This window comes from Crocodylus siamensis, chromosome 1 (genome assembly GCF_052110815.1).
Source record: "Crocodylus siamensis isolate JL-2025a chromosome 1, ASM5211081v1, whole genome shotgun sequence".
In the NCBI taxonomy this organism is placed as follows: Eukaryota; Metazoa; Chordata; order Crocodylia; family Crocodylidae; genus Crocodylus; species Crocodylus siamensis.
The window spans coordinates 43,710,295-43,729,843 of NC_143395.1; the positions used below are offsets into that span (position 1 = coordinate 43,710,295).

General features: G+C 46.5%; 1 protein-coding gene across 1 annotated transcript in view; it reads right to left on the minus strand.

Moving 5' to 3' along the window:
* The window catches only part of GCLC (glutamate-cysteine ligase catalytic subunit), a 58,005-nt gene extending 39,113 nt beyond the window's left edge, over positions 1–18,892 (minus strand). Inside the window, exon 1 of the mRNA XM_090033807.1 lies at positions 18,602–18,892. Coding sequence (XP_089889933.1) covers positions 18,602–18,751 — 150 coding nt within the window. The 5' untranslated portion in view covers positions 18,752–18,892. The remainder of the gene's footprint in view (positions 1–18,601) is intronic.
* Positions 18,893–19,549: the final 657 nt, after the last annotated feature.

The window sequence follows — 19,549 nt, forward strand, 5'->3', positions numbered from 1 at the left end:
CTCTGCTGCTCCAGTTGAGCACAGAGTAGAACATGCTCCCTTCACATTCCTACATTGTACTGCAAGGAGATGCAAGGTGACTCAGACAGCTCAGAGTCAGCCAATCAGGGCTGCCTTGTGCCTGATGCAACTGTCACCAGGCAGAATGAGGGAGCCTCCAGAGCATGGGTGGGCAATTATTTTGGGCAGAGGACCGCCTACCGAGTTTAAGCAAGCCATCAAGGGCCGCATGACAGGCAACCCAGGGCAGATTAATATTAATTTTCTAAATTTTTAGGGGCCCCGCAGGCCAGATAGAATGACCTGGCAGGCTGCATCCGGCCCCCCGGGCTGCATTTTGCCCACCCCTGCTGCAGAGCATGCCAAAAAGTGTGGGCCCCCTGGCTGCAGTGTCAGCACTGCCAACTCTCTGCTCTTTAAGGGTTCAGCAATAGAATATTGGTTCACGTGTCCCCAGGTAAGTTTTTCTACTGGGAATACAAACTTGGAAGAAATATCCCAGATTGCATACACACTTTTAAACTGTCTTGGTGTGCTAAGCAGCAATACCCCAAACATAACATGCTGGTTCAGGTGGGGTAGGCCCCCCAACAAGCAGCAATGCAGTCATATTAGGCAGCATGTTTGAGGATGTCTGCCTAGCATAAACGTACACATGCCAACCACTGGCCACGGATGCCATTTAAAGCTTTAGAAAAAGTTTGCTGCAATACATGTTTTGAATCAGCTGCTGTTGGATAGAAGCAGATGCTATTTACAAAGGAAATTAATCGTTTCACTAGACATGTCCCACAGAGAGATAAACCCAGGATAGAGAGAGTCAGCATACTTAACCCTGTGTTTGTGTGCTGCACATGTATAATCTCATTTAGAAATCATGAGATTTACTTCTACACAAAAATAAATCTCTAAAATGAAGGGTGCTCATGCAATCTCTCTCTAACACAGATGCATAAAAAGCAAAGATGCCGTTAAGTTAAACAGCTGCATCCAGCACAATGCTAATCTTTAAGCAGCCAGTACTATGACAGTCTCTAATGACAAAAGGTTTTGTCACACATAGTTTCAACAGCATAAAACCATAAGAAGTGCCAAACTAACCCCGTAGCCTGTATCTGACAGTGGCAGGAATAGATGCTTCAAAAGGAAGAACATGTGAACAGAGTATATCTAGAATGATCCATCTCATAATATCCACCATCACTCATTTAAAGGTGCCAGAGGATACACCCCTGACTTCTGTTTAATAGCTATTCATGGATCTATCATCCATGAATTTATCTGGTCTCTTTTTGAAACTGGATATACTATCTGCCTCTACATCTTCCTGTGGTAATGAGTTATGCAAATTAACTGCACTGTGCAAACACATGCTTTATCTTATTCACATCATGCCAAGTGTGCAAAGTACTTAAAAAACAAAACCAAAACCAAAAAACCTTCATATTTAGAGTTGATTTATGCCAAATAGGAACCTTATATAAAATGTCCAATTCTGATTGCATGTATCATTTGCAAAGTCAAAGTACACATACAGAACCTATATTTTTTTGGGAAGCTCAGATGTACTGTGTAGGCCAAGAAGTGTACACTTTTTTCCTTCTCAGCCATGATGCAACAACTAAGTTTGGGAAGATACTTATCAAAAGGCACAGCTTCCAAGGTTGCCTGTTCTTCACTGTTTTTTCAACGTCTTGCTTGAAAATACTGGAAAGGGTGACTCATACCTCCAAGGCAGTGCATCACTCGTCTATGCCCTCTGTCTTCCATTCATCAGTCCAAGTCAAACAAACCATCCATGATCCGGTTCATGGATCAACACTTCTTGAAGGATGAACTTAGTTGATATGGTTTTGGTACAGTGTTCATTGCCAGTGTTTTTATTCTACAAATACTGCCAAAAATACATGGAATGTTTCTTTTCAAGTCACCTTGAAGCTACCCAGCTAATATTCTTCTCTAACCTACTGTCTTCTTGTTATAGATAAGCAGCCTTAAAGTCAGAAATGCTCCTAAAGGTCAAATAGCATCATATGCTATTGTTTGCAAATACAGAAAGCCAGTAAAGATAGGGAATGCACGTTTTTCTGTTAAGTATATTAGCATCATAAAGCAAACTGCCTTAACTGACCATCTCCTTCCAGGGACTCAGAACTGACTGAAATTTATTGTGAATTAGTATGATAAATTCTAAAACAGATGCACTATGTTAAATCATAAGTTGGAAGATGTAGCTACTCATGTTAGTCTGAAGGCAGGGTACACTGCACGTTCATAGACCAAACTAAATCAGAGATGTACAGCATAAGCTTTCATAAGCAGAAGGCGTTCATCAGATACTGTGAAGGGACTGAACGAAGCATTAACTGCTAAAGAGAAAGCTCTGATTTGAATCCAAAGGATAGGAAAGATGAAAGGAAAAGAGCTACTGAGAGGCAAGGTCTGTAGGAGAGAGAAAAGTCAAGCAGTTAACTCACTGAGGGATGTGGAGCTTCAAAAAACTAGTCTACAGAACAGGATAAGGATACAAATCTGTAGCCTTAGTTTAGACCAGGGGGCAACCTCCAGCCCACAGGCCAAATGCAAATCTGTAGAGCCATAGCATCTGGCCTGCAGGTCTCTGCATGGTTTGGAAAATTTTAGAGCAGGGGAGCAGTAGCCACCCCCCCACCCCCCACTGCCAAACTCCCCAACCCCCTTACTCCTCACAGGGCTGGATTGGGCCTGGGTCATGGTCCTCAGCTCTCTCTACCCAGCAAATGGGGCCCTACCACACCTGCACTGGGCACCAGGATCCAGCCTGTGGAGACTGGGCACTGTCCATCCGCGCCGGAAAGAAAAGTTTGATCACCATCAGTTTACACTATCCTTAACAATCCAGTCTGCGCACAATTTCTTCTTCCCTAATTTCTTGTTGAATTTCATTTTTAAAGTTTTGTTGTCTAAGAACAGCAACTCAAGAGGTCTGTATGGAAAGTCCAGAGAGGTTAAAGTATTCAGTCTCAGGCTTGTCTGTTTTTCTGGTGCTGATGTCAGATCAGTGTTCATTCACTGTCCTGTCCGTCTAACGTAGACAGCAGAGGGGCACTAAGAAGACGATGCGCTATATGTAGGGCCCGACCCAACTTGAGGAGGCAGCCAGCTGATTTCGCAGGAAGACTGCAGGGCTGGCCACCAGTGTTGCAGGCTTATGCCTCTGACTAGCTGCGAGGGCTATCTGTAATATGGCCCCACCCCCTGACACTGATTGGTGGAGAGTAGTGGGGCTGCATGACAGGCAGCCCTCTCAGCCAATCAGTGGTGAGGGTCGCGGTGGCAGCCATCTTGGACTTCCCTTCAAGCCAACCCCCTCTCCAATCTCCTTTTCCCCCAGCAAGCTACGCAGCCAGTCTGCAAAGGCCCTGAAAAATATCAGCTCCCATTGGAGAGCCAGAATTTTATTTTCAGTAAGGTTTTTTTTGTTTTTAATGGGGGTAATACCAAATTAAGCAATTTCCATGAAACTGCAATTTGAGTAAGTCCCTACATATATAATGTTGGCAGCAGTACAGGTAAATGAACCTCAGAAGTTATAACCTGTTATTTGGTCTGGTGATAACATGGTCTGTGTTGAGACCCCAACAAAGACCATATTGCAATCTGCCAAGATACCAACCCCAAGACAAGGATAACAGAATCCCTTTGGTTGTAACCCACGGTTTCCAGCTTGAATACTTCAAACATCACTAATGATTTAACACCCAATGGTCATTTACCTGCACTGATAACTCTGACACCAGAAGGGCTCTTCTTAGATAATAAAACTTTAAAAACAACTTTAAACAGAACATTTTGGAACAGGAAATCAATGACAGACTGGATTTGATTAACTATTGCAGGAGTCAGCAACCCCTGACACGTGTGCCGAGCATGGCATGCGAGGCCATTTTGCTTGACATGCCACCACCAGCCTGGGCTCTAGGCAGCTGCTGCCAGCCACGAAGTCCAGGCTGCTCCCAGCAGGTGGCTGGGCAGCTGCAAGCAGACAGGGCTCCACGGTTGGTAGCAGCTACCCAGAGCCTGGGCTGGTTGCAGCCAGGAGGCTGAGAACATCTGCTCTGGGCTCTGGCATTAGCTCCGTACTGGCAAGTGCATGCGCACCTTGGAGCAGACAGTGAGGGAGAGGCCCGAGGCAAGTACAACCCCAGCCTCTTCCCTGTTGCCGGCACAGAGCTCATGACTGGGCTCCAGAGCCCAGCGCAGATGTTTGTAGCCAGCCTGGGCTCTGGGCAGATGCAGCAGGCAAGCTGCAAACAGCTGCACTGGGCTCAGCATCAGCTCCATGCCAGTGGTGACTGCCCACGCACCTCAGAGCAGACAGCAGGAGGGCTGTGTTGCCTCAGGCCCTATCCCCACTGTCCGCTCTGAGGCACGTTGACACCAGTCGGTATAGAGCTGATGCCAGAGCCCAGAGCAGCTGTTTGCAGCCTCCTGGCTGCAGCCAGCCCAGGCTCTAGTAGCTGCTGCCAACCACAGAGCCCAGGCTGCTTGCAGCAGGGCTTGTACCTGAGCCTGCCTGACTCCCAGCTGCTCCAAGCCCAACCCCAGCCCAGCCCCCAGCCAGGATGAGGCTAGCACTGCCCCTTGCCAGGAGCACTGAACCTTTTGTGGACTTAGCTGTGTGGGGTGGGTGGGTGGGCTGGCTAATGGGCAGGCTCCAAGCCAGGGCCTCAGCCAGCTACGCTGTAGCCTGAGGGCTGGCTCCTGCAGGAAGCACAGGGGCTCTGGTGGGACCATGGCATTGTTGGGTTGGACATTGTACAGTAGCCTAGGAGCCTGATCCCAGGAGCCAGAGCACATCTGGTTCTGTATGTCTGTCTGCCTCTGTCTAGTTCTGTGCATCTGTATGCGCACACGTGTCTGGTTCTGGATGTTTGTGTGCATGTGTCTGTTCTGGTTCTCTGTTTGTGCACATGGTTCTTTGTGTGCGCATGCATGTCTGGTTCTTTCTCTGCTCTCCTTTTTCTTTATCTTTTTCTCTTTTTTCCTCTCCTCTTTCTCTTATTTGTCTCTTTTTTCCTCTCTCTGTAATTGCAACATGCTCAACAAAAAAGGAATACACAACAAAGGCAACATTTATGATGATTAAATGCACTAATATGCAGCGTGTCCTGCCATGTACCCTCCCCCCAACCCATTTTGTTTTTCTGGTATGCCAGCACTCTGGCACTTTCCAAGGTAGATATCGTGGTTTTTTCAGCACTCCGACCAAAAAACGTTGCCTACCCCTGAACTATAGCCTAAACCAGGAATTGGTGATGTACAGCCCACAACGAAACTGAAGATTTGCAGGGGGAGGGCCTGGAAGCAACAGTGGCATCAGAGCCAGGTAGCTGGAAGCTGCTTCCATGCTGCTTCTGTTTCTCCCTGCCTCCCTTTCCTTGCCCAGTCCAGCCCTGCTTTGGCTGAAGGCTACCCTCACACCCCAGACCAGAAGCAGGCAACTCGGAAAAGCAGTCCCAGCACAGGCACAGCTCCGAGATGCATGGCTCCAATAGGGGCACTGGAAAAGTCCCCTACCAGCCTTGACATGATGCTAAAAAGTCACCTGGTCCACAATAGAGAGGAGCTGGGTTGTTCTGACCTGCAGCCTGAAAAAGGTTGCTTGCTCGTCATCTCAGCTAAGACTATGGATTCTTATCACATTACTTGAATTAGTTATAAACTATGTCCCTTATTGGGTTAACCACTTTGTTTTTCTCCCTTCTATCCAGCTTACCTTTCTCTCAGCAGTGCCCCCTTCTTTTTCTTACCTTTTTCCCTACCCTTGGTATTTAATTAGAGCTTTCATAGTTTCATAGTTTCTAGGGTCGGAAGGGACCTGAGTAGATCATCTAGTCCGACCCCCTGCCACGGCAGGAAAGAGTACTGGGGCCAAATGACTCCAGCAAGGTGTACATCTAGCCTCCTCTTAAAGACCCCCAGGGTAGGAGCCAGCACCTCTTCGCTTGGAAGTTGGTTCCAGATCCTAGCTGCCCTGACCGTGAAGTAGCGCCTCCTGATATCTAACCTAAATCTACCCTCTGCCAGCTTGTGACCATTATTCCTGGTCACTCCTGGTAGTGCTTGGGGGAACAAGGACTTCCCTAGTGCCTGCTGATCCCCCCTGACTAGTTTGTAACAGGCCACAAGATCCCCCCTCAGCCTTTTCTTGTGGAGGCTGAACAGGTTCAGGTCCCATAACCTCTCCTCTTAAGGCCTGCCCTGCTGCCCCCTGATCATGCAAGTGGCCCTCCTCTGGACCCTCTCCATGTTGTCCACATCCCTCTTGAAGTGCGGTGCCCAGGTTGAAAATGACCCATCTACCACCACTCTCTGGGTGCGGCCCTCCAGCCTGTTAGTGACCCAATTGACTGTGTGGGTGTCGACACCACAGTCCCCCAGTTTCTTAATGAGAACGGGGTGAGACAGTGTTGAATGCCTTCCGAAAGTCCAGGAAGACTATATGTACTGCTACCTTCTAAAGATTTGGTGATCTGATCATAGAAGGCCACCAGGTTGGTCTGACAGGACCTGCCACTGATGAACCTGTGTTGGTTGCCCCCAAGCTATTCTGGTTGGTTGGTTGCCCCATTTAGCCATTTTGTTTCCTCCAGTCCATTCATTGTATCTGATGAAGAAAACTTTCATAAACAGAGGGTTTATTCTGTGCATCTCCAATTGAATTAGTCTAGGAAGATGCAAATCTACCTCGCCCTCCGTCTGATCATATGTAGGATATTTAGTATGTTTAGTAATTTGACAGCTTACTGAAGAACCTCAAGGTTTGGAGGTTTTGTTTTGTTTTAAGGAAAATGGAGGGAAGCCACTTTTTTGTACATTTAGAAAAACTGTGCCAACCAGCAAGTTTTTAAGTATTTAATCTCCACTGCTATGCTGAATATAAACAAGCCAGTTAAATGTGGTCATGGTAACACCCAATTTGCAATATGCCTCTAAAGACAGATTTATCAGCAGCCTCCACTGATAGTGTCGGAGATCTAGCCTCTGGGAATTGAGGAAGAAGCAAAATGCCTTTGGAGGTAGAACATGAGAAGCTTTTCCATCCTTTGTTGTTTCATGAACAAAGATCAAAAGATCTTACTAGCAGACAGTCTTCAGGCCAAGCCCAGAAAGACATTTTTATTTGTAGAACAGTCAAGATGAAGACTGACTCAGGATAATATTGACACTCAAGTTTAAGCAGATATCCAAACATGCATAATTTTGTTCTAGCAGCTGAATCAAAATTTGCCATTCTAATATAATAAATATCTTATGTTCTCCAATGTATGTGAATATAACTAAGCAAAACTTCTACAAGCCAAGCATTAAGGGGAAAAAGAGCATGACAAAGCATGATGCCACTCTACAACTGCAAAAATAGAAAACGATTCTGCTACTTTCGTTCCTACAGTTTATGCCATGTTAGAGCTGACTGTAGAGAAACACGAAGAGAATGCAGCAGCTTGCACTAGCTAGTAAAAACAAAATTAGTGACAAGCGTTCCTAAACGTTCCCCCTCCAACTCACACCAGGACTGGCTATTTTTGTTCTTTTTGCATGTGGTACTACATGATGAGAGGAAGTCCTGTGCAGCTAATACCATGAACCAGGAAGCAGGTTACTGAAATCTAAACCTAGAGATTAAAGTCATTTGTATGCAGCTAAAGAAAAAATGGGCCACAATATAAAACAAAGAACTCCTTTCTCTGACCATTGAACCACAAATACAGAAAAGCAAGCCTACAGAACACGAGTCATGTTTACTACATAAAACAAACATTGGGCAGAGACTTTTAGTTATGAATGGTCAGATTTAAGAAAGAAAAGCTGTGTCATTCATTCTGTGCAGGTATTAGTTTGTACACTTATATTTTTTTTACTCCACACCTGTTTGTGAACCAATGGAGGAATAGATCCTGGTATGTAAATGTAAACATTTCCAGGCCAGGTGGCTGGCCTGGAAGTAGCCCTCAGCTCAGAGTGGAGAAAAGGCTTGTCCACATTTATTTTCACCACCCAGCTTTTTCACCAAATACAGTTATTTAACAGTGACAAGCAAAGGAAATAAAGTCCTTGTGACAAATGACCATGAGAACTATGCCCAGATATAAAGAATCCCTGAGACACAAGAGAAAAGTCAGCTATAAAGCCGGTCAAAACCAGAATCATAACTTTGCTTCCCTTTTCTAAATAAAGACTTGTTCTTGCTTCAATACTGAATTCAACTTTCACAGTCATAATGAAGTGGGTGATGGTGAACAAGATATTTTCCTACCAGTGGAAACCCAATATTGGATGATCACAGCACCTTTTACTGAAATCTGTGCATTTGATAAATTAATGTATCTGGTACAAGGACCCATGTCTACTTCTGCTAAAAAAAAACCTCTTAAAAAGGAAGTTCCTAACCTTGAAGGATTGAAGAAATAACTCATCCAAAAGTGAATCATTCCAAAAGGAACTTCCTCTAGTCTTGCATCATCGTTTTCCTCCTCTTATCCTCTTTCCTTTCCACTGCTGCATCTTCTACTATAACCTCTGCCAGCTAGGGTAGGATGAAATTAATACGATCCTAGTCAATTTCAGTGAAGACTTAGATTAGCCTGGAGGCTGCAGTGTAAATAGTTTTCCAAAACAGCAACAGGCACAGAGGAAGAGAACCCAAAGTATAAAAGGCAATGGAAGGGGCAGAATAGTAGAATCCTTCCATTCTCTAAGAAGCTGAGCAGCTCCAAATGGGAGAAGGAGAAGAAATGGGAAGTTACTTCTGTCTTCCTTTAGCTTGAGGAGGTTGATATGAAACACTGGACTCCTTTCTGTTCCCCAAGAAAGATTTGAGAACCATCTGTAGCAAAGACAAGCTCTAAGGCCAGATCACAGGAACTGATGGCAAAGACAAGGGTTAAGTACAGACAGTCAAAAAGCCCGAGGCTGAACTGGTTCAATGTTTGCAGATTAGCTTAAACTGCACAGATTTAACCAATAAGCACGTGAAGAGACATTCACTTTTGATTCTGGAAATGTGATCGTGTGCCTGCAGTGACTCAGGCCAGAAGCTGAGGGGTGCTAGAACATGCCTCTCTGCTCAGCTAGAGCAGACAGCTTGGGCCAAGGCTAGCCTGCCCACCCTGCAAAGTATTCTGGGATGCTGGGGACTGCGAGTTAAATTGAATTTGGAGAGGATCTGGGACAGAAGTTCAGTAAACCAATTTAACCTAAATCAATTAAGTCTGATACTACCATCCATCCAGGTTTTGGCCATTTATCATACACTTGCCATTCATCTCATCTTAAACCAGTTTATCTTAAACTGATTTCAGTCATTCTGAAAGCAGCTTATGTGCACTGAACTTCTGTTGTGTTACAGATCTGAACCAGTTTCTGATCACTTACACCAATGTATGTGTAATTTCTGTCCCTAGTGAAGGAGACTGTATGGATTCTGCAGCCTAGTGGTTTTAAGTGCATATTTCACTCTTACTTATTTTTTATGAGAAAAATGAGAGAGAAAACAGGGGTTCCAGGCTTGGACATTTCACGAAGAGAAAGAGAAAGAGAGAGTTGCATACGGATGTGCATCTTGTCCAGATAATAAAGAATTAGCCAATTCATTTTAGGTGTTTTGTACAGACCCTGGAGTTTACAGGGGTCAATTAACATGTTAACACCACACCTTCAAAAATTTGTCCTATGAAAGGCAGCTAAATCATTTATTTGTGTATGAATAATCTACTGTCCAACTTGTGTTCAGTCAAAAAGAGCTCAGAGATAAAGCATGAGCAAGTAGTCATGCAACAATAAATCTAAATCACTCACAAGTACTACTTTTCTCACATGGCATCAGGCAAGTATAGTGATTACAACAACCACCATTCAAATGCAGCCAGTCATGTTGTATTTGGCAGGGGGCCACTACTATATACTAATTTTTGCACTGAAGCATTTTTAAAATGCATCTTGCTTTGTAGAGTCTCTAAAAGGGACAGACAACTTTCATATGAAACAACATTTAGAATCTGTAAATACAAATTTTATAAGGGTCAGTCCAAAATAAACATTTCTAGAAAATAAGATAACATGAAAAGCTTTAAAACAAAGCATTCCTCTGCAGTGTATGAAATCAAAGCAGTGCTGTGCATCTAACCAAAGCAGTGCTGTACCTAGTAGAAATCAATAATGAGAGTTCATTCACTTTCATTACCCACATTGCAGAAGATGCAAAAAAGTGGGAGAGCGTGTGTATGGTTGAGGAGGAGAGGGTGTGGACTTGTTAAAACATCTTAATCCAATATATATATCATCTCATTTTATTAGTATCAGTAAAGCAACTATGACACACTTCTATTTTAAGTTAGCTAAAGTTTTAAAGATTTTTATGCAATACCAAACTACCAAAGCAGTGGATGCTTCAAAATTCACAAAAACTCAAAATAGGCCATTACGAATGTACCTATATAATGGATTTCCCCCCCCCGCAAACCTCTGCAGAGGCTTGTTCGTGCCCTGATGCATGACAGTTTATATATGTAAAAAAATCCCTGTTGTTATTACACAAGGAAAATGAGTAGGAGGTAACCATGGAAAGGGAACTAAACTGTGACAATGGCGCAAGAAGACAGTGCTACTGCCTATGTAAATGATGGGGAAATGCAACTGGCTGCTTATTTTTCAGGCAGCAAACACTTTTTGAATCCTGTTAAGTTTTTGGCCACAGTATAACTGTGCTGTTAAAAACAATTAAGTTTGCTGACTTCCAGTTTCACTGGCCATTCCTTTACCTGTTGTAAGGAAAAAAAAAAAAAGTGAATTGAAGTATTTAATTTGCCCTTTATGTTTACATCATCATATCCACCAATTTTAACTCCTCTTTAAATATTCACAACCTAACTTTTCCTCATATGGTAACATCTCCTTTTATTCACTTTAACTGTATCCTGACACTTTATTTCCATTTTCAGAGGGGACCAAAATGGATGTCAGTTTTCAGGTGGGCAAATAGCATTCATCTGCATTATAGCATAGTATCTGTCATGCTTATGAAATCTAACATTGTTAGATTTCTGGTTTAGGATCACTACTACACATCCAACAAAAGTCTTAATCGAGCAATGTGCAAGAAAACTGTAGTTCTACAGAAAAAAACCCACCGGAGTTAATTTACTAGTTGAGCATCCTGTGAGCACTAATGCACCCGTAAAGGACCACATCGCTTTCACCCTGCTTCTGCTGGGAAAAAGCTGTAAACAGCAGCAGACTCAATTTCTGAGGACCATTCACGATACAAAGGGTGACAGAAGGTTAATAAGTTTCACCACCATCCAAACCATAATCATGCCTCTCTTCCACCAGGAAAAAGGTGATTAGAAAAGGCTTCATATTTATCAGACAACTACTAACCAGGGACCACACCTCTAAAGAGATTCCAGGGACTACATTTAAAAGACCTACACATTGTTCTTTTTCACCGAACCTGAGAAGAAATGAAGCATTTCTCGCCCTGATAGCTACTGCTGAACAACAGGCATCCTCATTTTTGTTCTCCATTTTAGTTATTAATTAGGTGGCTGATCATTGTTTCAAGCCATTTATACAACATTAGTGGCAGGTCCTGTCAGACCAACCTGGTGGCTTTCTATGATCAGATCACCAAATCAGTAGATACAGGGGTAGCAGTGGACATAGTCTTCCTGGACTTTCCAAAGGCCTTCAACACCGTCTCTCACCCTGTTCTCATTAAGAAACTGGGGGACTGTGGTGTCAATACCCACACAGTCAATTGGGTCACCAACTGGCTGGAGGGCCGCACCCAGAGAGTGGTGGTGGATGGGTCATTTTTGACCTGGAAGGACATGGGCAGTGGGGTTCCGCAGGGCTCAGTTCTCGGGCCCACGCTGTTCAACATTTTCATCAGTGACTTGGACAAGGGGGTAAAAAGCAGCCTGTTCAATTTGCTGATGACACTAAGATGTGGGGCGATGTGGGCATGCTAGAAGGGAGGAATAGGCTGCAATCAGACCTACACAGGTTACAGGAGTGGGCGGATGAGAATAGGATGGGATTCAACACCAACAAGTGCAAAGTGATGCACCTGGGGAAGAACAACCAGCACCATACCTACAGGTTGGGGAACTCCATTCTTGTCAGTACAGAGGTGGAAAAGGATCTTGGAGTCATCATTGACTCCAAGATAAACATGGATTGGCAGTGTGGGGAGGCAGTCAGGAAGGCCAACCACATCTTGTCATGCATCCACAGATGCATCTCAGGCAGGTCCAAGGAGGTGATCCTCCCCCTCTATGCAGCACTGATCAGGCCGCAGCTGCAGTACTGCATCCAGTTCTGGGTGCCACACTTCAAGAGGGATGTGGACAACATGGAGAGGGTCCAGAGGAGGGCCACTCGCATGATCAGGGGGCAGCAGGGCAGGCCCTATGAGGAGATGCTACGGGACCTGAACCTGTTCAGCCTCCACAAGAGAAGGTGGGGGGGGGGATCTTGTGGCCTGTTACAAACTAGTTGCCGGGGGGGTGGAAAATCAGCAGGCACTGGGGAAGTCCCTGTTCCCCCGAGCACTACCAGGAGTGACCAGGAATAACGGTCACAAGCTGGCAGAGGGTAGGTTTAGGTTAGATATCAGGAGGCGCTACTTCACGGTCAGGGCAGCTAGGATCTGGAACCAACTTCCAAGAGAAGTGGTGCTGGCTCCTACCCTGGGGGTCTTGAAGAGGAGGCTAGATGTACACCTTGCTGGGGTCATTTGGCCCCAGTACTCTTTCCTGCCATGGCAGGGGGTCTAGATGATCTACTCAGGTCCCTTCCGACCCTACAAACTATAAAACTATGACAGACTGGTAGGCATAAGACAGTGCAAGGAGATGAAGACTTCAGAGAATAAAAGACTCCAGGAAATACACACCCTTGAGAAAAGATGAAGTCAGGAGGGGAACGCAGGGCAGAGCATACAACTTTTTATGTTCTAAATAGAATTGTAAAGTAAATATAGTGTACAACTGGTATACAACAATCTTATTCATGTCGTAAATTAGCATAGTGCCACATTTTTGTTGCTTTGGCTAACACACAGATTTTCAAATCCTGAAAAATCATCTAGCTTGCTTTTATACAGAAAATGAACCCTTAAAAACCTGAATCCATTCATTGTATCTTATGCCCCAAAACAGTAGTTACATTTACATTCAGAAAAAAAAAAAACATCATTATGTCTAATATTGCAAAACAGCAACGACAGACTAGAAATTGCAAGTTACACTGCTAGTTCATTCCCAGATATCTTCACATGTAACAATGTCTGTTTACTCAGTCTGCAGCTTACCTTCATGTCAAAATCACCTTATTTCCACATCTTTTACATGGGCAAGAAGGAGCACTGTCTTCTTCTTCCATTGTTGCTACTTCGTTTCCTTTCCATGGGTACCTGCTTGTCATTCTAATTGGTATCATTTCTACAAAGACTGCAGAACTGCAAACATTCTCCTGCAGCACAGCACAGCATACTGCAGTCAAACTTGAAAATAAAATAGCTTAATGCACACATGAAGTTTTTCCACTTCGTGGACCCCACTGCCCAAAGCACAAATCAATGGATCTAAACCAAGAGCTAGAAGCCCAGCCGCTCCATTCTTCTGAGCTGTATGTCCACATTCAGCTGCAAAGCGAAATTAAAAAAAAAGAAACTCTGCTAGACAATGCAGGGAGCAACACAGGGCATTGATAACAAACTATTGCATTAGAGAGGTCTTTCCAGAAAACAACTGAAGCACGGAAAACATGCTCAGTCTTACTTCCCTGTTTTGCTAATATCTGCCAACCGCCAGTAATTATTTGTTTGTAATACACCGCATTAATCATGGACCCGAAACTTACTGCACAAGCTACTGAACGAACAGAACAAAAAACTGATCCTTGCCCCAAAGATCTTACAATATAAGACAAAAGGCAAGAAACAGACATTGTATACCGGGGTGGGAGGATGGGAAGAAGGGGAAAGCACAAGGAAACAACAAGGTCATCAGGATAAGCAGGATATCAGTATGTTACTAGCTCAACTGGTGTCAAGTTTTACTGTAGAAGCTGCTCCAGGTCATCCCAAGAGCTGCTCACAGACATGTCAGACACCAAGGCCTCAAAAGCAGCTGGAAGTGGCAGGAGTGGGGGCAGACCTCCAGAATAACTTCACTATTGTATTTCTGGGTTGGGTCTATATGAATGGGAGCACTTCTGCCATGACATATCAGGGATATGGCAAAGGGGCAGTTACCCACAATGACTTTCCTTTTTACATGGGGATTTGAGAGGCACAGGGAAAAGGAATCTTCAAAATGTTAGTATCTGATTGTGGACAAGAATGGACAGGCTACATCTGTAGGTAGGGCCCATGTTGCCTACCTACCCTCACTGTTCTGGCTATACAGCTGGCAAGGCAAGCGTGTCAGAGGCAGGCACCCCTCTTTTAAAAAAAAAAAAAATTTGAGGTATCTTTTTAATTTTTATTTTCAAGAGCATTTTATGATTGTCAGTTTATTTTGCTACCTCCCCAAGTTTCATAAATTTCATAGACATTAGGGCTGGAAGGGACCTCAGAAGATCGAGTCCAGCCCCCTGCCCCAAGGGCAGCAAGTCAGCTGGGATCACAGGATCCCAGCAAGATAAATGTCCAACTGACTCTTAAAGGAGTCCAGAGTAAGTTGCATCATTACAGTTAAATGAGAGCTGTTTCACCAGGGCTTTATAATCAGGTTGCTAAAAATCTTCTCTGGGCCCCAAATTAGTATACAAGGTCTAAGTCCAGAAGAGCTCTCTGAAAGTTTTAGAATGGGTTCATTCATTCAAGTTGCAGAGATGCTATATCACATCCCGCTATTATCACCATCCTTTTGTATATTTTAGATTCCTCTGCTTAAACTTAAGTTTGTTGTGTTTTCTAGTAGTCAGTCTCAATGTCAGTACAGAAAATTATGGAAGCCAGCTTAGTCTGTGAAGCACGAGCTACATTTTCAAAAAGCACATGCGACAACTAACATCTGACAATTCCAACACTGTAAGGGCCATTCAAATAGAAACAGATACCCTAAAATATCTTGATCCTGGCAACCAGAGCAGTAGGTACAAATACAATGCATTGCAACTGCATTGAAATGATTATTCCGTGCAACTAATATCATCTTTCTGATTGCTTTGAGGCAACTCCTACCTGCAGCACAAAGGTAAGTGCAGTTATATAAATCTGGTCTTTGCAAGGCATAAACTAACACAATACGCTTCCAAGTCTGCCAATACGTGAGACAATGTTATTATTCAGTATTACCAAAAAGGAAAATGAGTTGCTCACATCTGCATTTCTCTGAAGACTCAGACACTGCTCACTCCTAGCTCAGGTCTCAGTTCCTTAGAACAAGTTTGACAGACTCCCACAGCTTTAGTTCTGGATGCTTGAGAACATGAAACAATTAGGGCAGGCCTACAGAGAAAACTTTTCATGGTAAGCAGCTGTACACTGTAGAACAGTATAGGCAGTCCTCGACTTACAATGGTTCGTTCGGGTTCGGATGAACCACAGTTACAATGTTTGTAAATTGACACCTGGGTTTTGAAGTTCCGACACAGGTTTCAAATTGACAACACTGAATGCTGGATACAGGTCTGCTGGTGGAAGGAAAGAGGGAAGGGCCCCTGCGGAGGGGGTGTGTGGGGCAAATGCTGCCCAGCTGGGGCTGCATCGGGTTCTAGGAGCAAGGGCTCTGGGTGGCAGAAGCCACAGCTTGTTCAGCTGCTCCGCTGGCTGCACTAGGGCAAGGCAGGCAGTGCCAGGGCTGCATGGCACAACCGCGGGAGAAGCCACAGCTCAAGACGCAGCTTGTCCAGCTGCTCCCCTGGCTGTCCTCACCGGGATGAGGCAGGCAGTTCCAGGGCTGCGCCAGGAGGCCACAGGAGAAACCACAGCTCATCCAGCTGCTTGTACTGGAGTGAGACAGGTAGTGCCGGGGCTGAGTTGGACGGCTGCAGACGCTGCAGCCTGTCCAGCGGCTGCTGCCGCTGGTCTAGGAGGGAATAGAGGAGGTTGAGGGAGGGACTTGTGACCACCCAGATGTGGTATATTTACAATATAAATACATATATACAGGTAATATAGCTACATTTATTTTAGATAACTGATTGAGTACTGTACAAAATTCTGGGTTATATTGGGTGAAAATAGGATATCAGGCCTTGGCTCAGGAACCAACCCCCCATTTATAACATTGTTTCCTATGGGAAAATTGGTTCTGAGTTACAACGTTTCGACTTAAGACATAACGAAATTGGTTTCTGAAAACCATAAATTTGAGGACTGCCTGTATGCTGTTCTGCCTTGGTTACCTTTTGAACCAGAAGTACCACAGTTGCATTTACATGGCACCGTGGGCAGGTTAATTAACAGCACTGAGTGATAAATGTGTAAGCATAGCCTTAGTCTGTCTACAGTAAGACAGCAGAACCCAGATTCGTGGGTGGGCCTGCTTTGGGCTGTTGGAGGTGGGGAGGGGAGGAGTGTATTTGATGACTTCATGCCCCTTCTGCATCAATTTTCTAAGATTTTGTTATTCTGCCTGTTACTGTAAATCACTTTGAGCTTTTCTGGACATTGCAAACCAGCCAGGAGTTGCATACTGCCACAGCAAACAACTAAATGGGACCCATGAGGTGCTCTATCTGATAGCTACTGCTTTTATTTCAAAGGGTGTTGCTTCTCTGATCTGCTGTGCTGGACCACTACTGTGCTCCAGCTGGTGGTTTCCCTTGTACTGAAAGCCACAGCGAACAGCAAATCATTCTAAATTAACTTCCTCGCTTCCTTTATCATCAGTCTCCTCTTATCCTCTTTCCTTTCCACTGCTGCATCTTCTGCTATAACCTCTGCCAGCTAGGGTAAGACAAAATTAGTAAGACCCTAGTCCAGGGGTAGATGTTTTTTGGCCGGAATGCCTACCTTGGAAGGTGCCGGAGTGCCGACATGCCGGACCTGGAGCAGCCATTTGCAGCCTCGTGGCTGCAGATGGCTCAGAGCCTGGTCTGCTGGCAGCGGGGCTTGCAGCCTCCCAGCTGCCTACTGGGACCAGCCTGGGCTCCGTGGCTGGCATCAGCTGCTTAAAGCCCGGGCTGGTGGGAGTGTGCTGAGCAAGATGACCTTGCGTGCCATGCTCAGCACGCGTGCTGGGGGTTGCTGACCCCTGCCCTAGTCAGTATGTAATGCAATGCCTGGCTGTAGAGCTAATCCCTCACTCAACAACCTGCAAACCACCTAAATACAAGTGATCTGGCTTCTCCTTCACTCTCTTCACATGCTGGATACACAGAAGGCAGCATCTTGTGGAGGCACAACCCAGCATCTCCAGCACCTGTTCAGATTACAGTATGGGGGCCTGGCAGTTGAGCTGAATCAAGACCACCCTCCAGAACCCCAGGTCTGTGAAAGACCCTTCAGGGAGGACAAGGATGTCCTTCTTCCATAAGCTCTTATAAGCACTTATGGTCACAATTAAGTTCTCTCATCCTGAGGCACTATCACAGGTGGGATGCACTTGTGGTCACTATTCTTGGAAGAAAAAGGCTGGCACAACATGTGCAACTGCAAGCCTGGTATATCCAGTACAGGCAGTGCCATGCTGAGACCCCAGTTCACTGGCATGCTTGCAGTAGGATCACATTAGCATCACACTGCTTCTAGTTCAGGAGACAGTGTCCACTAAGCGGGTGGAGCCTACCTCAATCTAGTGGCCACATGTCTCGCATGGCACTGCTGTGCACTGTACAAACGTACTCACAGAGGTCTAGCAAAACAGTATGAGGTCCAATGGACGAATCCAGATACTGCTCATTTCCCAACTGGATCTCCCAGCCTGATGGAGCTATTTCACTTGGAGAAATGCTAGAACCATAAACACAGTTTAGGCTAAGAAAGCCAGTATCAGCAGCGCAGCTCAAGCCATGACCTAAAGGCTCTTCCTCATCTTTTGTGGACAGATTAGCCATGGTTGCCTACCCACGCTGTCAGTAGCCTGGCTCATAGACTGCAACCCAGCCAACTCTGTCTTGAAACATGAAATCAGGGGCCGTCAAACATTGGCCTGCAGGCCAGATCCAGCCTGCAGCACCCCATAATCCATCCCTGCGGCTGCACCTTGGGTCCTTGGGTCCATTGCTAAGGCTGGTGCCCTGGACTAGCCCAGGCAGGTGGATCTGGGGGCCCATGGACCAACCTGACACCCTTCACCTGAGCGGTGGATATGGAGGAGCTGGACACAGTTGTACTACATGGAAAAGGAAACCTGCAGATTTGGGCCCGGTGTTGCATGGTGGACTTGGGCAGCTACAGGACCCCACCGCCGAGCCGCACGGCGCCGGAGCCACCCTCCGCCCCCGCCAGCCTCGTGCCGGCGGCCCCGAGCCAGACACCCGCACCCCACTGGCCCCAGCCTGGCGGCGACGGCAGGCAACAGCCGGCAGGACCCGGCGGCAAGTGCAGCCGCGCGGCGGTGCTCCCCCCCCACACCCGGGCCGGGTCAGGCCGGGCGCTCACCTCGTCGCCCCACTTGAGCACGTCCTTGTGGCGGTCGCGCAGCGCGCGGTAGATGTGCAGAAACTGGAGGATGCCGTGAGAGCGCACGTGCGCCGCGTGCCGCCGCGTCTCCTCCCAGCTCAGCGGGGAGCCCTGCGACAGCAGCCCCATGCCGCGCCGAGCCGAGCCGAGCCGAGCCGAGCCGCTACCGCCGGGGCCAAGGGGTCGCGCTGCGCTCGGCGGCCCGGAGCGGGAGTGCGCGCGGCAGCGGCAGGAACCCGGCTCTTTCCCGGCGGCGGCACGTGACTGGGGCGGGCTGTAGCGCGTCACGCCGTGACTCAGCACTTTCCCTGACACCGGGCCCCGCCCCCGCCCGCTGCGGGGCACGCACCGCCCCCTCTCCCTCCCCCTGCAGGGGCGTGGCCTCCTTGACAGCCCCGCCCCGCATCTCCACCCACCATACACTTTCTCCACCCCTCCCCCACCCCTCCACATACACACACCCCTCCCCTCCCCCTCCACATATACACCCCCCCCTCCACACACACAGCCCCCTCCCCTACCCCTCCACATATACACACACCCCTCCCCTACCCTTTCACAACCCCCCTCCCTCACACCTACACACACACACACACACACACACCCCCCCCCCCAACACCGGAGTCCTTTTCCAAAGCTGGGGTCACCTGCCTCACTGGGAGAGGTGCTGTGCTGGTGTTCCCCGGTGCCCAGCCATTGTGTTCTTGTGTTGGGCTAGCCTAGCTTCAGCCCTGGCAAATGCTCACTCTTGTTCCCCCTCCTCGCCACTGCACACTTTTTTTGGTTCCAGAAAAATAATAGAACTTTTTTTTCTGTTGCCAGAAACAGGGAGCTTACCAGAGGCAGAGTGCTGGGCATGCCAGAAGCTCCTTCTGGAAACCTCAGGTGGTCTTGGCAGTCCCCTTTGCACACCTGCCAGGGCTGGCA